Genomic DNA, 15,333 nt, shown 5'->3' on the forward strand with positions numbered 1-15,333 from the left:
TACATGGCTGAGCCTTGGATACTGCTAGGAAAACCTGTATTATTCCTGACTCAGCCCTTGACAGTACTCCTGGTTTAATTTTACTTTCTAAATAATCCCTCACTTGAAGACATCTATAAAAGTCACTTTGGTTAAGCCCAAATTTTTCCTTTAGTGAATCAAAGCTTTGGATTTTACCCTTGTCGAAAAGAGTGTAATAATTTGAGATTCCTAATTTCTGACAGTGTTTCTATGTGTCTTACTCCGCCTGCTTGTGTAGTTTGTTGTGAAAGTGTGTTGTATTTGACCCAAACCGAGGAAAGGCTGCTCGTGCGGGGAGTTCGTGCACTGTGTAAAGCAGGATTATTGGAGTAATGGTTGAAGTGAATGTGTTTGGGTGTCCCAGGGGCCATGGACAAACCAGTGTGCTTGATTGACACGGCGTCCGATGGGAAGCTGTGTGTCCAGCGCTCAGCGTTGCAGGTTCTGGAGCAGATCCAGCAGCCCGTGGTGGTGGTGGCCGTGGTGGGTCTCTACCGAACTGGGAAGTCCTACCTGATGAATCGACTGGCAGGGAAGCAAACAGGTCAGCAGCACTGATGTCATGCAAACGCTTGTACCCCTTCAGATAAGTGCATGCAAGTCATTGTGGGGTTTCTGGTGTGTGGTTATCAGGGTTTGCACTGGGCAGCACAATCGAGTCCAAGACGAAGGGCATCTGGATGTGGTGTGTGCCTCACCCCACTAAAGCAGGAACCACTCTGGTGCTGCTGGACACCGAGGGACTCGGAGACGTGGACAAGGTGACAAACTAAAGTACTTCTGTCATATATTATCTATATGGCTTTCTGTCTGATGGCTGGTCAGTTGTCCAGGCCTAGTGGCCTGATTGTAGTGACCGACCCAATCCAAAGAGATATCACAGTGTACAACAATCTCATAATCACAGATGATTCAATATCAGGAACTGTGTGTCTGTTATGGGCTGTGGTCTCATGTCTTCATGTCCTGTTTGTCTCAGGGCAACTCAGTGCATGACACCAGGATCTTCTCTTTGGCTGTCCTTCTGAGCAGCACTCTAGTCCTGAACAGCCGAGGAACTATTGACAACAGGGCTATAGAGGAACTGCAGTATCCTTCTGATCAACAACAAGTTTGTTTAATATGAGAGCTTGCCAATTATTTAGGTTAATAGTTTAGTAATATGTAAATAAGAAAGACTCCAAGTAAAGCTATCCCCAAATTATAGTTGTCTTTTGTTAATTGGCCATTAGCTGGGATTGCTCTTGTACAGCTCTCCGTGGTTTACAATATTGCAGTGAATGTTCAGCAGTCCTTTGACTCACACTGAACAGATACGTCACTGAGCTAACGGAGTACATCAAGATCAAGTCACCTGATGAAGTTGTAGATGACGGAGAGTTTGTCAAGTTCTTCCCCAGTTTTATCTGGGCTGTGAGGGACTTCACTCTGCAGCTTAAAATCAATGAGAAAGATGCAACAGAGGATGAATACCTAGAGTTTGCTCTGAAGCTAAAACTAGGTAATATTAAACCCTGAATTTTTTTTTATTTTTTTTTTTATTTAAAGAAATGGACAGTGAACAATAAACATTAACCTCAAAGGGAGAGATGCATAGTGCCAGGTTTTAGCTCAAGAGCTCATTTTCACCCTTAGTCCCTGGGCAGGCTGATGTTAAGCTACAATATATAAAACATACATGAGTAATAAGATTTACACTTGCCTGATAGTTTTATTACCAGCTTTGTCAGAACATGTGCTTTGTCATTCTGTTAGCAAACAAAACCTTTGTAGCCACTTCCAGTCAATGATTTTAGCTCTCTGTGTTTATCTCCAGTGATAGCCAAGATCATTGACCATTAACATGTTGAAAAGCTAGCAGTTTCTTTGATGTTACAGTTTTCACTGTGTATTTTGACTGAAGGACTGCTTTGTGTTTTTTTTTGAAGGTACCTCGATGCAAGTGAACAATTACAACCTTCCAAGAGAGTGCATTCGTAAATACTTCCCATCTCGGAAATGTTTCACCTTCCCATTCCCAACCAATCCAGACAATGTCTCTTATCTGGAGACACTGGACCCAGAGGAGATTTCAGAACGATTCTTGGAGGTCACGAATCGTTTCTGCCAGTTTATCTTTGACCAGAGCCAAGTGAAAAATCTGAAAGATGGACACACGGTCACCGGCAGAGGTAACTCGTAGATTCATGTATGAGTGACTAACCCAAGAGATCAAACCATTTCTATAGCGCTTCTTGCATTTCACAAGACTGGGATGACATGTTTAACAGTCATCATCATTGTAAATCCTCGAAAGTTTTTTATATTTGTAAAAAAAAAATGTATGTACATTGTTCTTTGTATTATTATCGCCTTTACATCAAATTACGAAAAAGCAGTTCAGACTAAAGCGAGGGTGTATCTAATACAGCGTCTATGGGAGGGACGGTAAATTTGACATCGTTCTCTCTTCTAACTGAAGTTATCAGTCGCTCTCAATTTTTTTTCCTTTTATTGAAAGTCATGAAAACATTATTGAGTTTTTCTTTTGATATTTGAGCAAATGGGAATGCAAAAAATATTTTTGTGGTACTCTCCCATTCACTGCGCTTCAAGTTAACCCAACTATGACGACTTCGCTGCGGAGAAACCAGGAAATGTGGAAAAGGTCCATACACGTAATGTACTTGTTTCAAAGCAGCTTTATAGAAAATAATACTGGCATGTCTGTAATGCTTTAACTTTAAGCAGTTTTAGATCTGGGCGATATGACTTATGTTAATGATATAAATGGTATGGCATGAAATGCAGTGTTGTGCTGTGTTTAGAGAGTTATATATGGTATTAAAATTAACGTCTTGGTAGAAAAAGAATACATACTTGGTTACTAACGTAACCTCGGTTCCCTGAGATATGGGAACGAGTACTGTGTCTTGCTAAGACGCTTTAGGAAAAGACTTTTTGGAGCCTGCCAGAATGGGCAGGGCATGTGGTTATATAAACAGGTGTTCTCCACAGGATTTGTGAATGCGAAATTTGATTATTCATCAAATTCTGGCTTTACTTTTTTAGGTATAGGTACAATAATTGAGCTTTTCCACAAATCAGGTACCAACCCTAGATCTATAGAAGTTTGACAATGTAAGTGGAGAACTCCACTAAGCTGTTGAGCACAGTGACTCAGTGTTCAACCACATATACCATCTGGGCCTGGGGCCAGCGGTGTAGCCTTCAACTGTTACAAAATATCAGATAGATTCAATTTAATATTAGTTCTTCTAATAATTTTATCTTTAAAAAGTCCCATCTTGCTAACATTATCTATAAGAAGTGCCATCTCATCACGTATAGCAGAAGTACTTACTTCAGCCATACTCTTAATTCCTTTTCAGGCAGCTTTAAGATTACCTTGCAAAAACACACCCTCAATCTTATTTTTATAATTATTTTTAGCTATTTTTACTGGCCTTTCAACTTCCCTGCTTATCTGTTTTTTCTCCTCATAAGTTCCTGAGTTAAATGGTCTCTTCTTCATATTCAGCAAACCTGAAAACTCCTTCGTAACCCAAGGTTTATTATTGGGATACAAAATTATCTTTTTGTAGGTATGACAGTATCAGCACAGAAAGTAATATACTTAGAAATGGTAAACACCTGTTCATTAAGATCACAACATGTGTTCAAAAACATATTCCAGTCTGTGCAATAGAAACAACCCTTTACAACTTCAATATTATGATCAGATGATCCAAGAGGTGGTAGTGACAGAGACCTAAAAGCTCCTAGATTCGGTCCATAACATCGATCTAAAACTTAATCAGCACAGGAAGCACATGTAACCTATCCAGGGCCGTGCACAAAGGGGTATCCCAGTGGCTAGAGCCATTGGCCTTTTATCTTCATCAGCTGCAAAAAGCCAGTTCTACATTAAATGTGAATTCAAAGCTCCAGCAAGCCAGCAGGCAAATCATCATATAGAATATTTAGCACAGTCGTTCCCAACCTTTTTCAACTCGTGGCCCACACAACCAAACAAATAACTGACCCAGTTATTGTTGGGTTAATAACTTAGCACTCAGAAGCTAGATTGTTAACTGTCTTTATTGAATGAACTTGCAATGGTCAGAAAATAACTCGAGCTTGCACCGCTCAGCAAAACTACTGTTGTTCTGTAGCATATGCAGCAAAAATATCTAAGATAAATTGGCAGTTTATTCTTAAACCAATCAACGAGCTCGAATAGTGGAAGCATAGTTACAGTTTAATATTAATTTTGTTATTTAATTATATATATGAAATTGTTATTATGTTATGACTTAGACATTTTTACATATATGAACAATATTAATATTTCTTTTAATAGTAATTGGTGGCCCACCTGCAAAACCTACAGGTTGAAAACCACTGATTTAGCAGTTTGACTAAACAGAGAGTTTGTTGGCCATTAGTAACTTCAGGTGAAAAGATATATCTGTAACGATGAGCCAGAAACGTTCGGATCCATATGCAGAACTTTTATTAAGAATGGTCAGACAGGCAATAATCAGTAACAGCGTCAGGTATGTCAGGGATAACCAGTATCAGTAACAGAAACGAGAAGAATGTCGGGGCAGGCAGCAGAGAATCAGAGTCGGTAAAACAATCCAAAGGTCAGGTACGGCAGGAACAAACACAAGGAAAAACGCTCGGAAACGTCAGGCTAAACAAGACTTCGCAATGTGGCTGTGTGTGAGTGCTGCTTTATATATGTGTATGTGTGTGTGTCTGTGTGTGTGTAAATGAGGTGCAGGTGTGGCAAGGAGATTAGCTAATGAATGAGGTGCGGCAAGGTAATAGTGATGCAGAGGCTCATGGGAGATGTAGTTTGGGTGTGGTGCAACAGATGAGAGGGGCTAGTGTCCAAGTGATATGGTGACATCTGGTGGTTGATGGGTGGAATGATCCTGAGTGGAGTGCCCTCTACTGAAGTTCATGGGCACTCCAGCTAATGATCGTGACAATATCTGATTATAATGTGATGAAAAGCATTTTCTGGTTCTCATCAGAGAAGGATTTGGTGCACTTGTACACTGTCCCTATCAAATAAACTACTAATAATATCTATATGATAAATTAAACTAGTAATATCACATTAAATACCAGTTTATAATTCAGAGATTTAACTTAACTACAGTGCCTTATGGTGGGGTAAATTAAAATGCTCAATTTGGCTCACTTTTACCCATAGCTGCCATTTTGGAAAAAAATAGCTACTGTAGCTTACCAGTTCAGGCTAATATTTAATTATTCTAAATGATTGACATGGTTTTATTGCTAAATGATCTATATGTATCATGTATATTTTTAGACCTGGATAAATTTGCTTTGATGTAACAACCATTACATCTGTTATTACTTTAAGAAACCAAAAACTGTTTAAGTAATAGGTGCCTTCCACTCCTCCCGTGTTTTTCTCCTTATCACAATCTGGCAGAAATGATGGGTGGTTCCAAAATAAATGGTCACAACAGTAAAAGTATATAGTGGCCAAGAAACAGCGGGGGGGGTCAACTTACCCCACTCTCCACTACTTCCATTGATGATGAGGCAAAAGCATGCTCAGAGAGTGAGGGATAGCCCACTCTAATCAATACATCTACAATAAAGTCTGAAAATATTACAGAGCTGTCTTTTCTTTTAATTGTATATTTGTAACAACTGTATTACTTGTATTAACAAGCACCCATTCTCTATTGCCCCTTTTTCTTGGGCCTCCACGTCTTTCCCCAGTACTATCTTTATCTCTGTCCAGCAAAAGGTGTCCCTAGATCCATAAAGTGCTATTAGCAACTGAGTCTTCCAACCAACTTTCAATAAATGCCATTATATGCGCGTTTCTGTATTTGTGCATAAAACTCACATTGGCTTGTTATTTATCCAGTTTATGTTGATTTGAGCTTACATTGCCTAAAGGTATTCCAGGCAATGGAGTTAATCTTTGAGCCCTCTTTAATCTGCATCAAACTCCCCCTTGGTTCCCGCATTTCATCCTAACTCTTCTTTTTGGGCCTCGAGAATTCGCAGCAGGCTTAATTAATTCTCCAGGAATATTCCAAGTGTAATCGACAGGAACGGCATTAGAACGCAAGCCCAACAGGAACTCTCTGGTCATCACTGGCACGCTCCACCAAGACTCTACCATGAACCAAAACTGAGATTGCATTATTTCCCCAGTTGATCAGCAGCAGCAAATGCACAATCTTTCACAATCAATTTAACAAACTCATTAATGTACAAACATTGAAGCACGCACGCAGCTCTGCCAGTCGCCACATGAGCAGCACCCAAGCGAATAGGACAGAGAGGGGAGATCCCATCTCAGCGGAATGGTATATGAGCTGCTCCCAGCGAGCGCAGGTTGAGTTGAGCCCTTTCCAGGAAGTGCTCTACCAGAGTGAAGAGACACTTTGAGGAGATGCCTCCCTGGCAATTTATGTAGAACACCACAGACATGGTGTCCGATCGGATTAGCACATGGTGCGATTGTAGCCATGATTGGCAAGAAGAACTGACTGGCTCAACAAACTGCTAGCATATCTAGGCAGTTGATGTGAAAGCCTTTTTCTGTCATTGACCAGTGGCCAAAAGTTAGTATGTCCTCGCACAGCGCCCCCAACCTGAATTGCGGGCATCTTTTGTGACAACTGTCCGTCTGCAAACCACACCTATGGTCACACTCTGTTCCTTCTAGCTGGAGTTTTTCCAGGGGGCCAGGGCTGTCACACAGGCCTGATTCACCCTGATCTACAGGCGTCCATGATGTCGCGTATGGGATGGAACCTGTGGTGCCACTGTAGTGCTGGCAATGCTGCCGTCTTGAGGCCCAGCATCCTTTGAAACGCTTTGAGAGGGTGAGTGGAACCAATCTTGAAGGAGGTCGCCAGCCTCCGTATGGCCAGAGCCCATTCCGGCATGACTTCTGCTCTCATTTGGATTATCCCATGATATTCACTGGTTGAGTAACAACAAGCTTTTGGCAAAATTGACCCTGACACCCAGGCACTCCAGGTGGCTGAGGAGAAGGGTCCTGTGTGATATTAATTCTGCCTCTAAATGGGCCAGAACAAGCCAGTCATTGAGGTAGTAGAACCGCGCCTAGCACTTCGTAAAAGTGCAGGGGCCCAAAGGGAAGGACTAAGTGACTCCTTCGAATGCGAATCTCAAGAAAATCCTGTGATGGGGGCTATCTGAATGTGAAAGTATTCATCCTTCAGGTTCAGAGAAAAGAACCAGTCTCTTGAACGAATTTACACAAGGATCTGTTTCACCTTTTATCACCTCTGACGTGAGTGTCTTGCTTTCCACTAAGTTGGGGACCATGCCACTGAAGCGCAGGGGTCTTAGAGTGAATTGGAGTTAGCTCAATAGGAATTGAGCCTTACGAATTGTAAAATAGCCTTATCGGGCTGAACGGCGCATAGCTGAAATGTTGCATAGCTTGGGACGATTTTTGTACCTTTGTAAAGCGCTCGACGAATCCTTCAACCACTGGCCCAAAGAGACCCTTGGGAGAGACTAGAGCATTGAGGAAGAGGATCTTATCTTCCTAGAGGATCCGCCTCCTTGATCTGTTAACGTCAGCTACAAATGGCGCTCGAGCACCATAAGGCTGGCCATCGATCGCCTAAGTGGTGGTCTTGGTGGCATGCAGAGCCAGGTCGGTTACACTTCTCAGGTCCCTGAGGGTCACAGAATCCAGGCCAGATTCATCAGAGGATGCAAGGATCTTGGCCTGAAAAACCTGAAGGACCGCCATTGAATGAAGCACTGAAGCCACCTGTCCAGCTGAAGTGTAGGCATGTCCAAGGAGAGCTGAAGTGGTCCTACACGGCTTGGATGGGTGAGCGGTCTTTTCTCTCCAGCTGATGGCCGTGGGCGGGTAGAGGTGCGCGGTTACTGACTACTCTAGGGGTGGTGGCTTATCGTACCCTTTTTCTTCAGCGCCATTGATGGAAGTGAGGGCAGATGAAGAAGCAGTACGGAGGCAGGCAGGGTAGGAAGTGCACCATGATCTGGTGAGCTCATCATGGACCTCCGATAAGAATGGAGAGGAACGCTGATGAGGGGCCAGGCGGTGCGCCAGCAGGAACCATTCATCCAGACGGCTGTGGGATAGCTCCTCTGGCTGATACTACTCTAAATCCAGCTCTTCGACCACTTTGGAAAGGATACAGAGAAGCTCAGCATCCATCCTGTCTTTGGTGGCACTGGGCGTGGACTATGGCGAGGGGTCAGTCACTGAGCCAACAGCTCCTCTGCATCCGATGCTGCTAATGACATGCTGTTGTCAAGTAGCTCATCCTCACTTCCCCCAAATGAGATTAGGTCGTTCACACCACATAATGCTTTATGGTGTGTGTTGGCAGTTAAACATACTGCATGGCTGGCTACTGCATTCAATATTGATAGTAACCACAGTTCAAGTACCACAAGCTTTTCAACAAATACTTTATTGGTGTATTTGTGTCATCTGTCACTTACATGCCCTCATTTCATTCCAAACCTATGTTATTTTGTGTGTAATATAGAAGAATTTAATCTGAGAACTGTCTGTAGTTTTTAGTACATACAAATGGAAGTCATTAGTAACCAAAATGGTTTAACCCAAAACAAAAAATAAAATATTTGTTTTTTTAGTGAATTATGCTTTTAATGCTCTGGAATTAATGTTTTCCATCTTTGCATATTTATTCATCAACAACTTAATGACATAAAGCTTGAAAAACTCTGTTTCAAAACTAAACTAATAGAATTGCGTCCATTTATTTTTGACCTTACTTGTGTTTGACTCTTCTGCTTTCTTACAGTTCTGGGTCATCTTGTAAAAACCTACGTAGACACCATCGCCAGTGGAGCTGTGCCATGTCTGGAGAATGCTGTGATCGCAATGGCACTGATTGAGAATGAGGCTGCTTTTCAGGAGGGGCTTGAGGTGTACCAGAGTGGAATGGAGAAGCTGAAGAAGTCCTTCCCTCTGGAACTGAATGAAATCACTTGTGAACACCAATGCTTCAGTCTCATGGCAACACAGACCTTCATGAAACGCTCCTTCAGGGACAGTGATGGGAAGTTCTTGACATCTTTAGAGGTAGGTGGGAGTGGACATGCCACATTACAACAATAGATGGCTTTAAGTCACCTTATGGAAAATGACATGAGCTAAGACTCCAATAACAACATGGGTAACAGTTAACTCAAAATTCTAAAAAATGGGCAACTTTTGTTGCACAGATAAATGCACTTTGGTATTCTTGTAGAGAAATAGTCTGAGAGTCAGAAGATTCACAGTTCAAACCTGGTGTATTCTGGCTATGTGTCAAAGTGACCTTGAGCAAGACACTGAATGTTCCCAATGGTTAGGATATGATGAATAATACCATTTTGTAAGTTGCTTTTGAAAAAAGCATTGGGTAAATAACTAGATGGATAGAAATGTACAGAAAGTGTACAGAAAACTCAAATGATGAGCATTAAGGAACCTTCCTGTTTTGTTGTGCTGTTTTAGGAAGCCATCAATCATCAGTTTGACAGGTATCTCCAGGACAATGAGAAGGCCTCTGAGGCTAAATGTGAATGTCTTCTATCAGTTCTCTCTGAAGCAATGACAGAGAGGATCAATCAAGGGTTTTATGCCACAGCTGGTGGGTACAATCTCTTCTGTCAGGACCTGGAGGACATTGTGAATCAGTACAATACACTGGCCTATCAAGAAGTCAAGGTGATAAATGTTACGTTAAAGCAATAGAACTAAGCATCTTCAGATATTAATATTTTTACCAACAGGTTTACTCTTTCTGTGTTTCTTCACAGATTGCCGAGGTGTTGGAGAAATTTCTACAGCAAAAGGTTGCAGTCACCACAGCCATTCTGCAGGCTGATGATAAACTAACCGAAAACGAAAGAAGGATTTGCGGTGAGAGCTTTGTGTTTTCAACAGTAAGCCCTGCACATGAGAATATGAATAGAATCAACCCAGTAGCACAGTTAGCATTAAGGTAAATGAAAGGATGGTATAAGGGAATTAAGAGTAAGGGGATGGATGGATGAATGCTTGTTTTGAACGCTCATCTTCTCAGTGTGTCAAACAAGAGGGATGATGCTGCTAGCATGTCTCCTTCGCTGAACTTACAGCATGCATGTCTGTTTCTTGAACCACTTGTGTTTTGGCTGACCAGAGGAGAGAGAGCGGGCAGTCCTTCTGGAACAGGAGATCAAGGCCCAGGAAGAGAGGCAGCGTCAGCTGGAGGAGAAGATGGTGACTGAAGAACAGAATAATGAGGAGAGGGTGAGACAGGTCATACAGAAGATGGAAGAGGAGATGTCCTTCCAACAGCAGGAGACGCAGCGCGCCATGGACAGTAAGCTGAGGGAACAGGCTGCCCTGATGGAGAAGGGCTTTCAAGAGAAAGCCGACAAAATGGCCAGCGAGATCGAGGAGTTGAAGAGGAATAATAACGAGGTAGAGGACAGGAAGTCCAGGGAGTTTGCACAGAAGATAGCAGATCAGGAGCGAAGAAACGCACAGAACTTGGAAGTGATGAGGCAACAGCACAGACAGCAGATGGAGGCGATCAACAGCAGACCGAGACCTTCATCTCCAGGCTGTTCTATACAGTGAAATCTGCTTTTACACAATAATCTCCCTGAATGCAATATCCTTTTTGACTTTATAGTTACAAAGCTTTTTATTTGATGTCATAGCTGTTTCAACTTCTGCATGGTAATGTGTGAGCGCTGATCATCCGTTTTTCTGAATGTAATGCTGACATGGTTACCAACCTTATTCAAGGAGAACAGTGTTAGCTATATGGACTATGAATATGTATGTATAGAGATTAACATTGTAAAATAAACTGCTGGACATGCACCAAGCAACACAGAGCTAAAATGTGTTTTGAAAAGAACCAGAATAGCATTGTTTTACTGAATGGCCTTTAAATGGCAGGAGGCGTCATGCAGATCACACAACAGGCAAAGTAACTCATTTCATCAACATAGCCTAACTTTTACAGAAAATACTCACATGTAACCCCCCTTTGCAATCATTTTCACAATAAGGTGGGAATGATTCCTAAGGCACCTAGTGAACATCACATAATGATTAATAGATCATTAATTAACATAAAATACTTACAAATGCTAATAAACTTTCAATTGCGATCAAGTGCATATGATCATGCACATTATATACAAATGATTTTTAAATGATCTTATACACTGACTGACAGCTTATTTATTAGTGTGCATTTGAATGCTTGCAAATGTGATTAAACTGGTTGCTTAAACTGATTAAAATATAATCGAACACACTTTTTTCATTTACAAATATTGTATAAAGGTCAGTACATTTAAGCACTTTTAGACACTTTAATCCATGTTGACATGATTAATTAACTCATAACCACAGTCTGTTGACACATTTGCATGCACACTTCTGCTACTTAAACATATTTGCACATAGTTTAATTATTTGCTCAGCTTTTTGCTGTTTCAACATTTAAACCGTTCATTATTTTGAAATGTTGATGAACATTTACTATGAATCATTTAGTATCAAGTATTCTTTATAGTGCTCAATTTTTATGCTTTTAAGCTCTATTCCTTTTTGAATACTGTAAAGTAACTGTTCAAACATTACATGATTTTAATAAATGAACAAGTATTTTCTTTCTCTCTTGGAAATTGTTCTTTGTTGATGTGTGATGAAAGGAATATTTTCTGTTTAAGGATATTGTCTACTGAGTCAATAAAACAAGTTTTGCAACAAAATGCGGGCTTAGTTGTTGCTGTTGTTTTGATGTAGTTGTTTTCAGTCAGTCTGAAACTTTCATGTTACTGTACTGAACTAAATAAAATCATTTTTGGGTAAGACATTTTCCAAGAATTTTAAGAACACTTGACATAAATTAAATGTAACAAGACCCTTATCTGACTGAGGTAATAATGATTTGTCATAAAATTAATCACACAAATGTTATAGGCCTTTAATTCAGATGGGCTACCTGTTATTTTAATTGTATATCTAAAAGTGATTGTTGGTACATTTTACCAGTACTTACCATAACTTTCAAAACAAAAATGAAAATGGACAATATATATATATATATTTCTTTTTCTTAAATTATTGCATATTTTTCTAAGTAAAACGCAAGATTTGGTTTTCAAAAAGGCTTTTTCCAAAAGGTACATCTCGAAAAAGAGGGGTCATCATATAATCAGGATGTCATATTGGGGTCAATAAGGTCATTGTTAATTAAATTGTACAAGATGTAAACTTTTTGCTTTTAAATTTTCCACTTTGCTGACACAGATTCTGTGAAGTCATGACTTTTAGCTGTTTGCTCCTATTCCCATCTTTTTGTTGCTGTGTTCACTTTATTTATTCATTGTCTTCAATAAAGCTTATTTGGGAAAACATCTTCACCCTCAAATCTATATTTCCATTACAGCAATCAGACATTTATTTCCTATGTTTATGGATAAAAAACATTAAAAACTATAAACACAATAAAGACACACCATGTTGAAAGTTTTTGTCAATAATTGAGTTAAGTCACCTTTATTTATATAGCACTTTATACAGTACAGCTTGTGTCAAAGCAGCTTTACAGTGTCAAACGGGAAAATAGTGTGCCAATAATGAAAGAAGATGATAGTAAAGAGTCAAATGTTTCTTTAAAGTCACTGATCATCACTGATGTCATCATCCGGCTCAGTTCAGTTCTCTGACAGCAACAAGTCAAGCAACGTTGTGACATCATATAACGGAGATGGAGAAGTCCAAATTCTTTTTAATCATTTTTTTTTCTTTCTGATGCAACTGTCCTAAAAAAATTCTCACAATATCCACCTCACCTTTTATTTAAGGTGTTGGAAAAATAATGCCTTTCTAACTCATAATGAGATATTTGAAGAATTTCAATCTAGGCTTTAGTCATGACATAGAACTGCCCTTACAAGAGTTCCTAATTATGTTTTAATTGACACTGATCCTGGTAACTCAGATATTTTAGTTGTGTAAGACCTGTCCTCTGCCTTTGACACAATCGATCACACAATTCTTATCTCCAGATATTTTTTTTTATGCTGTACTGTATTAAAATGGTTTAAGTCTTTCTTAGCTAACAGAAAATTCTCAGTTACAACAGGAAATTTTACCTGTTCTACAGAAAATCTCGCTTGTGGAGTTCCTCAGGGCTCTGTCCCATCACCAGCTCTGTTTTCACTATATATGCTTATCCTGGGTTCTGTCTTTAGGAAACATGGGGCTTCTTTTTATTGCTAAGCTGATAATATGCAAATTTAACTATCTAAGGAATAATCAAACAGCTTTAAACTCTCTGTTTGCCTGTTTGTAAGTCGGCTTTTTAAAAACTTTTTTTTGAATATAGATTAAAAAGAGGTTTTTGTTTTTGGCCTCTCTGTTTCTTCGGGAATTAACATGATTGATCTTGAATATCTACAAACTTTTTTTGTCTTGTGAGGAATTTAGGCATGGAGCTTGGTAACTCTCTGAAGTTTTATTGAAACATGTTAGTTCTGTGATTGGATCTAGTTTCTTTCACTTCCTTTTAATTAAGACGTTTCTATATGAGAAGACCTTGAAAGTTGCTTTGTCTTTATTGTATTATTTATTATTTGTGTTGTACAGCCTTGTTACAGTTTTAAATGTTCTTCAGAAAATAAACATCTGAACTTAATTTGCTGAAGTGGATTGGCTACATTACTGTGCATTTTAAAAGCACTTTGAGAAATGAGAAGTGAGTCAGCATCTCCTGTGCTGCATTAAAGCTGTCCTTCATTCCCTCATGAATACATCTCTCAGTGTCTATTATTACACAATGTTGCAGTGGGATCCAGTCAGACAAAGAAGTGATAATGGAAACCAAACTTTCAAAATAATTTATGAAAAATGTAACAATAATATTTTAAATGATTTAAAGAAAAATGAGAATCAAACAACAAGTCAAAAGAAAAGAAACTATACTGAAAAAGATGTTCACAATATAAATATATGTACACTGTTGTTGTTCTCTTGTTGACCTGACTGCTTCTATTGTTCTCATTTGTAAGTCGCTTTGGATAAAAGCGTCTGCTAAATGATTAAATGTAAATGTAAATATAAAAAACAAAAACAATAAAAATAATAAAATGCAATAAATTTGTTAAAAAAATGCAAAAGCAAAAACAAATGTTGACAGCCAAGCATAATCAAGCAGAAGTACTATTCAAACCTAAGAAAGATTAGATAAATCAAGGGCTATTGAGGGATGTGAGCAGGGATAGATATATGGTTGAGCAAAGGTAAGACTGCGATGATTATATAAGAAGAAACCAGTTCACTTTTGGATTCAGATTTTAATTATTAGACAAACTCCTTGTGTGTGTAAACATACTTGACAATTATTTTAAAAGGCCAATAGAATCCAAACTAGTGATCAGAGCTACCGATAAATGTTGCTATCAAGATGCATTGCAGTGGGAAAAACACATAAAGAGGAATATAGTCAGTGGAATCAGGCAGATCAATAGACTTTCAAGAAAGCGTTATAAGAGTGAATTTAATTTTTAAAGGATGGCATGATGGTCAGAAAGAAAGAAAAACTGAGATACGAAAGACAAATTAGCAATAGCAAGGTGTAAGATGTGACCTATGTAATGTGCAGAACAAATCAGAAAACTCAATAGAGACAGAGCGACCTTTGACCTTAACTGAGTTTATCATTAATCAAGTCTTCCAAAAGAACTCCACGGATAATAAAAACAGTAATTAAATGAAGACATGATCCCACATTCATACAGCTCCAAAGCTTGAATACTTTATAGCCATTAAAGTTAATCAGTAAACACTAAACAGCCCAGTAGTATAACAATCATATACTTTTAGCTGATGCTTTACCCATCCACTGATTTAGCACATTCAGTTTATGAGTGAAGGAGTTCCCTGGACTCTTGTGTTGTTAGTGTCATGTGGAACTGATGGAGTCATGAGAACACATTAAAGTTTCCCAATTCTTCTCATAGTCTCTGATACTCTGGAGGAGAAAGCTCCTGGGGATTTCCATTCAATGTCATCAGAAACCAGGTTTATCAGACAATCTACTGTACTCTTCATATTTCTGGAATATCACTGATCAGCTTTTGTTGTTCACAGCTCAGGGATACAAGATGTCATTCCAATCTGTGTGATACTGTACCACAAACAGGAAAGCATCTGATCTTTTCATGTGTCTGCACATTCTGGAAACAGTCCAAGCTCCTTGTGTCTGCTGTCACGTGTTTTCCAGTCTGCAG

The 15,333-nt window shown here is 39.4% G+C and overlaps 1 protein-coding gene across 2 annotated transcripts; it reads left to right on the forward strand.

Annotated features, from left to right (window-relative positions):
* Positions 1-384: 384 nt before the first annotated feature.
* LOC132133032 (guanylate-binding protein 4-like) lies at positions 385-10,914 on the forward strand. 2 transcript variants are annotated; one of them, XM_059545734.1, is made up of 9 exons: positions 385-565; positions 655-782; positions 1,001-1,110; positions 1,335-1,522; positions 1,950-2,192; positions 8,847-9,127; positions 9,545-9,757; positions 9,850-9,952; positions 10,215-10,914. In XM_059545734.1, exons 1-9 carry the CDS (start codon positions 391-393, stop codon positions 10,655-10,657), a joined length of 1,884 nt encoding a protein of 627 aa, XP_059401717.1. In that variant the 5' UTR covers positions 385-390; the 3' UTR covers positions 10,658-10,914. The 2 variants fall into 2 exon arrangements, with proteins under 2 accessions (XP_059401717.1, XP_059401801.1); XM_059545818.1 differs by lacking the exons at positions 9,850-9,952; positions 10,215-10,914 and having other exon boundaries at positions 388-565; positions 9,297-9,581.
* The last annotated feature ends 4,419 nt before the right edge of the window (positions 10,915-15,333 follow it).

This window comes from Carassius carassius, chromosome 1, assembly GCF_963082965.1.
Source record: "Carassius carassius chromosome 1, fCarCar2.1, whole genome shotgun sequence".
NCBI classification, from domain to species: Eukaryota; Metazoa; Chordata; class Actinopteri; order Cypriniformes; family Cyprinidae; genus Carassius; species Carassius carassius.

What these genes read in the sequence shown, in the direction of transcription:
- LOC132133032 (XM_059545734.1), top strand. Translation starts at nt 391, where the DNA reads ATGGACAAACCAGTGTGCTTGATTGACACGGCGTCCGATGGGAAGCTG. An exon ending in AGGGCTATAGAGGAACTGCA is followed by an intron (nt 1,111 to 1,334) that starts GTATCCTTCTGA and finishes CACACTGAACAG; the next exon opens with ATACGTCACTGAGCTAACGG. An exon ending in TGGCCTATCAAGAAGTCAAG is followed by an intron (nt 9,758 to 9,849) that starts GTGATAAATGTT and finishes GTTTCTTCACAG; the next exon opens with ATTGCCGAGGTGTTGGAGAA.